Source organism: Leiobunum rupestre, chromosome 3 (genome assembly GCF_980474605.1).
Source record: "Leiobunum rupestre chromosome 3, qqLeiRupe1.1.hap1, whole genome shotgun sequence".
Taxonomy (NCBI): Eukaryota; Metazoa; Arthropoda; class Arachnida; order Opiliones; family Sclerosomatidae; genus Leiobunum; species Leiobunum rupestre.
In genome coordinates, this window is record NC_143386.1 from 70,890,816 (window position 1) to 70,897,296 (window position 6,481).

General features: G+C 31.0%; 1 protein-coding gene across 1 annotated transcript; it reads right to left on the reverse strand.

The window, feature by feature from the left end:
• Positions 1-5,246: 5,246 nt before the first annotated feature.
• Positions 5,247-5,854, reverse strand: LOC149954515 (uncharacterized). The gene is made up of 2 exons (XM_090167720.1): positions 5,587-5,854; positions 5,247-5,506 (listed from the first exon to the last, which is right to left on the reverse strand). Exons 1-2 carry the CDS (start codon positions 5,829-5,831, stop codon positions 5,287-5,289), a joined length of 465 nt encoding a protein of 154 aa, XP_090023846.1. The 5' UTR covers positions 5,832-5,854; the 3' UTR covers positions 5,247-5,286.
• Positions 5,855-6,481: the final 627 nt, after the last annotated feature.

Below are 6,481 nucleotides of genomic sequence, written 5' to 3' on the forward strand. Positions count from 1 at the left end.
ATGACTCTGTATTAATTTATTTAGCTTTCATAGGTCGTTTTAGAGTTATAAAGGTTGCAGGTTAATTCTTATTTTAATTACATTTATAACGCGTTGGATTATATCTATCCATTTCAATTTATATTTACAATACTTTCAATTAACAAATTGATTAATGCATGATTTATAATAAGAAAGGGTGATATATATTTTGGCTTGGGCCCATAATGTAGGAATTAAACAATTATAAAAACATCTATGTAATATAAAGTATGTTATTAAATGCGACCATTAAGTGTTACACGTCTTACCTTCTTTGACTCCGTTTAGTGGAGCCCTTTACATTTCGGGTTACTAATTTTATCTCTTTTCGAAGTTTTTAAACCAGTTTAAAAACCAATTGTTACAGAGCCACCACTTATGCTTACTAATTTGCTTTTCTTTAACTTTGAGGTGATCTTAGAAACCATAGTTTTTAATTGTTAACATAATGATGTTTAATCAGATTCCAATTTATAATAAATAGTTAATTATATATGTTGCAAGTTTTTGTGTTTGAAAATGAAAGATAATAATATGTTAACGTTCATAAAAATATCAAATCTTGTTGACTTTGTCTGATGTGATTATAGATTGCAGTCGTCTTCTTTGGCTAGCCACGCTAATCTAATAATCGACCCAAGGAAAATATCTATTCCAAAAAAAAATGTCAGAATATAATTCAATTCTGATTCGAAATTTCCTTAAAACGTTTACACTTTGCTCATGGATCTAATATGAAAAGGCAACGAAAATGGAAACCTAAACCAAGGCCCATCTAAAATTAAAGTTTCGATAAGTATGAATTTACTTGATTAAGCTGGTCAATGCGGATTTTCTCGCCGATGTGTTTGTTGCGAAGACTGTTTTCAAAAAACTTGGATTCCAATTTTTCATATAAGCACTAAATTGACGACTAGCACAATGGCATTTAGTATATTTACGTTTATACCCGTTTATTTAGGTTGATCCAAATTTTTAATGATAAAGTTGAAAAATAGGGTACACATGAACGTGCCAATAGAAAATGTAAGTTGGGAATATTGCGGGAAACGGCACCTGCCAAAAAGCAAATCAATATAAATTCTCGCGTGATTAACTGTTCCGAACTTTATTTTCAAAGTACATTATCTGCACTACTAAAATTTTTTATCGTTATTTCATGTTCGAATAGAATTTCCAAACCAAGGAAACACACGAATGACAGCTTTCCTTTAGCGCTGCTTTTTAGAAACCCTGTTTTTCTATTTCCCTTCCGAAGCGGCATATTTTGGATAATGGCTAAATAGAGTTACGTTCTGAAGGAGAAAGCTATGTTTTGCTAGAAACAATAACTGAAAATTTTCATTTAATGGATTTATGTAAATAATAACTATATGTTAAACCACACTATACTTCGAAAGTAAATAGAAAGAAATTGTATTATTTTAATGAAGCACCAAAAATTAAAAATTATAAAAAAGGTTTGGTTAAATTTCTACTAAAATATATAACATGGAGCTTGGATATTTTTTTAATAATAATGTTCATTTATTCGAAAACTTAAAATTTAGTACACAAATTAGAGAGGCCAAGTCGAAAACGACTTTTAGGCCTAAAAATTATATTATATAAAAATTATACTGCCAGCGAACAACAAAAAACAAGAAAAGAAAAATTATAATAAATAAAAAAATAAAAATTATCAATTTTTAACAAATTTTATTAGAAAATCACAGACAATTAGTGACAAACTTCCGCGCGAAATATTTAAAAATTGATAAAGAAATACTATTTAAGAGGTTCAGTTCATTAAATTGAGTAATAGATTTATAGAATATTGAATTAATTTTTAGGGATGTACAAGCAAAATCTACGTTTAGTATTTTAGTTTTACGTAAATCATAAAGAGGGTGCACATTCAAGGAAAACAGGTTGAATAAATTAGACTTCAATGTTTTAAAAATAAAGATTAGAGCGAAGTAGTCATAAATTTAAAATATTGTTAAAATATTAAGGGAAATAAAAATTTGCGTATTATGCGCGAGATAAGGATTATTGTCAATAATTCTGACGGCACGCTTTTGAAGTAGCAATATTCGGTTCAAGTTCTGTTCCGTGGTATTTTCCCATGCAGATGGATATGCAAAATGTCAAGTGAGGGTAAAAGAATGAGTAGTAAAGCTGCAGGCGTGTTTCATAACGAAATATTTTTCGGTTCTGGTTCAATAGGTATTTACCATAAGCGATTTTATTCGCTATCGCATCAATACGATGATTAAATTTGAGTTGAGGGTCGTACCAAACTGCCAAGTATTTGTAACGGCTGACATCCGTGAGATCGGTGTTCCCGAGACTGATCTGAATGTGATTGGCCTAGGCTAATTGATATTCGAAAAAATCATATAAACGGACTTATCTCTGTTTAGTTATAAAAGATTTTTTTTCAACCAGGTGTTTAAGTTCGATAAAATATTGTTAGCCTTGATAGCTAGTAGAGTTAAGTCAGGGCCACCGGTCACGCTTACAGTGTCGTCAGCGTATAGTGTAAGAGAATTGTCAACTTCAGTAGTCACAATATCCTTAATAAATAAATTAAACCAAATAGGGGAGAGGATAGAGGCCTGAGGAACCCCCTTGAAAATATGGTTTTCCGTAGATAATACTCTATTGAGTGTGGTCCAACTCTGGCGATTTGTCAAATATTAATTTATCCAGTCGTGGTCGTCTTATACCCATCAAATAGAGTTTACTCAAAAGGCGTTGCTTATTAACCGAGTCAAAACCTTTTTTGAGATCTAAAAAAATTGCTATAGCGTAGTGAATTTTATCTAGACTTTCGATTACTTCACTGTATACTTTTAGATTCGCGAGCTCAACGTTTGACTTTTCTCGAAATCCGAATTGCTTATTCGATAAAAGACCATATTTGTTTACAAAGTTGCTGGGTATAAAAACATTTGTCAAAAATTTTAGCAAATATGGATAAAATCGAAATAGGCCTATAGTTGGAAAGCCAATCCTTATCTCGTTTTATGTATAGGTAGTATGATGGATTTCTTTAGACGATCGGGGTATTTCCCGCTTTGCAGCGATAAATTTATCAATTTGGTTAAGGGCTTCGTAATTGTTGACGCAATACGTTTTAGAATTTTAGGTGAAACATCGTTGAAACCCGCCGCGGAATCTACTTTAAGAGCATATATAATTTTACAGATATCAGACTCCTCCATTAAATCAAGCACCATGGAGTTAGACATATAATTAAACGCTTGCATATTAACCCCTTGCATATTAACCGCTTGCATATTAACCCCTTGCATATTAACCCCTTGTATATTCGCTCCAGAGTCAATTATTAAGGTTTGTGGAGGGGGGCTAAAATAATCATTAATGTTATCTGGAATATTGTTCACTTTTGAGTGTCCTGATTTTTTACTTTTGCCTAATAGTTCGTTAATTGGTTTCCAAATTTTTTCAAGTCCCCGCTACATTGACCTAGCGCGGATTTATAAAAATTGATCCTCACATCGCGAGTCAAATTATTGCAATGATTTCTTTGGTCTTTGTAATTTCTTATATTTGCTTCGGTTGGATAGCGTTTCGAAATATTTTTTCATTTTATTTTTAGTCTGATTTCTCTTAGAATTTCGGTACGTATCCATTTATGCGAATCACGTTTATTGACTACATAATACGGTAAGGCCTTATTGTACGTTTCTAGGAAAGAATCATGAAAATTGTTAAACGCATACGTTAATATCCTGAGAATTTATTACATTATCCCACTTTTATATTTTAGTATATTGACATTAAATTCAGGGGTATTTCTAATTCTTAGTTTGGGTTTAACTGAGCTAGAAGTTTCGAGAGATATCCTTATAGGGTAATGATCGGATACATCAACGTCTTTTAATACTTCAACCAAGGCACTGCAATGTCCGTATTTTTATTGAGCGTTAAAGAGTGACTTAAAAGATGTGCGAAATTTGCCCTCGCACTTTGTATATTGCTAACTATAAAATTAAGCATAACTAATTGAGATTTTCAAAAAAAAACAAGGTTACCAGTTTAAAAAAATTCAGTTATAACATCTTTAGCAAAATCATATTTAAAGGTATCAGTACCAATGGTTATAAAAATAACGGAAGTCCATTTATATTTACTCGGGGAGCTTAGATTTAGCGATTTGTCTCCGCTTGTATCTGGCCATTTGTTGGTTCGCAGTAAAGCCATGCTCTATATATTGGTTCCTTTTAATAAGGTATTTTTAGTTAGGATGGACATTTTTATGTCATATGATTCGGCCTTATATAACACTACTCTAGTTTTACATTGTACAAACGGGCCTTTACGAAATACTTGGGTAGGGGTTACTGGAACTTTAATTTGTAACTTTTAAGAGAACATATCTTGGATTTTGTTGACTAGCCCCGCCTTAACTTCGTGTCGCTATCGGCTACTTTCCTGATTGACAAATGATTACGTTTAATCAGCACTTCTAAATTGTCAATTATCATTCTGCTCTCCTCATTTTTTTGTTTAGCTTTCGAATCGACCCCCAAGACATCTTTTTCTAAAATATTAACTCTGTCCTCTAGGGGGACTAGGTCTTTTAGTACGTCTTGAATGTCTGATATAGATTTTTCCATTTTGACTTGTCTGCTATCAATGGCAGCTACTGAACTATTAGTGTCACTAAGGCTTAGGGATACAGTATCTAGCTTTTGGAGATCGACTTCAATTCCGCGAACATGTCAGCTATAGTTGGTTCGACAGGTTCATTAGATCAACTGAACATCCCATTCGAATTTTATCTAGTGGTGTACCTAAAAATCTCGCTTTCCATATTTTGCAGTATTGCGTTGAAGGAACCTTTACAGTTTGAGTTAACATTTTCAAAGATAATATTCCCATTTATTGACTTTAAGCAACATAAAATCTGATAATTAGAAAAAACAATTGGTTTAAAGAATTGATAATTTCTGATATTTTTCATTTAATTATGAACAATAACACCCATGACCAAAACTCAAATATTCTTTAGCCTAAAATCCACACTTTGGTAGAATAAATACAACTGAAATAGTTTAAGCTGATTTAATTTTCTGAATTAACCGTAGCTAATATTTTACAATATTTAGAATTTGCGTATTGTAAAACGGGGCTGCTAAGATACAGGTAAAGCTTTAAAGATAAAAACACACAAAAGCTTCTAGGTATTCCAAAAAAAATTTGCACATATTAATCATAATTAGATATATCGGTATTGGTAAAAACATTCTCTTGTTATTTACGTAAGCAAAATAAAATTTCATTGAAAAAGACATTCATGGAAATGCTAACGCCAAATAAAAATAGTTGAAGAAAGGGTTTCAAGAGGTTCGGAGCACTTCTTTTGTCGCTAAAGAAATCTGTACTCTTCTCTGTGATACAACGATCCTTCAACGTCCAGTATTCATCGTTAAATGCTTTTTCAACTACTCCCGCAGCATAAAATTGTCTAATCCTGTAAAATAAAATAACTCTAAGTAAGCCACGTTCATCATTTACTAAAAAACATTAATCTGCTTATGAACCGTGGCTTACATGACGTTTATTCCGTCTAACATTGTCTTGTTAACTGTCGAATTATTAGTTATGAAAGCGTTACTTAGAATTCCTAATGCAAACGGTGATTGGAAAAATATCGGCCCATTATTGTTCGTCTTCTTGCAGAACCTTTTGAAATATCGCATGTCGTCGTGCCAAACCACAAAAGCTAATTTCGACGAACGCACGAGTCTCAAAGCTTTCGGAATGTATTTATCTCCTTGGGGAATATCTGTATTCATCCTGCTTTTAATGGATGGCCCGTTCGAACCTACGAACTTCATTGAAGAAAGTCAATAGATGTTGTATGAATGCATTTATATTTAGTACGAAACACGTATTACAGTGTTAAGGAATTTCCATTAATGAGTAAAAAAAAAGGTTTTTTAACATGCTGATATATCACAAAAAATCACGGAAATTTTCTTCGGTAACTTGTTATTCAGTTAAAAGATTAAAAAGATTTAATGTTTTTTATAAGAATTTATTTGTAGTTTAAATTTTTTAATTCTCGAAAATTTCATAGTTTAAACATTTTTTCATAATCATTTGATTATATATTAAATTGTTTATTTCTTTTAAACCATGTTTTCGTGATTTTAGAAACTTAATTGTTTATTTTTTGAATATTTTAGAGTATAAACAATGTTTCCTTAATAATTTGATTTTAAACGAAATTGTTAATTTCTTGAATATTTTATAGTTTAAACAATGTTTTCTTGATCATTTGATTTTAAACTAAATTTTTAATTTCTTGAAACTTTTATAGTTTAAACAATGTTTTCTTGATAATTTGATTTTAAACTAAATTGTTAATTTCTTGAATATTTTATAGTTTAAACAAAGTTTTCGTGAAAATATTTTTATCAACTTAATTTGATAATTTCTAGAA

Excerpts from the sequence above, each read along its gene's own strand:
- LOC149954515 (XM_090167720.1), bottom strand. The coding sequence starts at position 5,831 with ATGAATACAGATATTCCCCAAGGAGATAAATACATTCCGAAAGCTTTG. Across the intron at positions 5,507-5,586 it reads TTAGACGGAATAAACGTCAT|GATTAGACAATTTTATGCTG; the intron begins GTAAGCCACGGT and ends TTTATTTTACAG.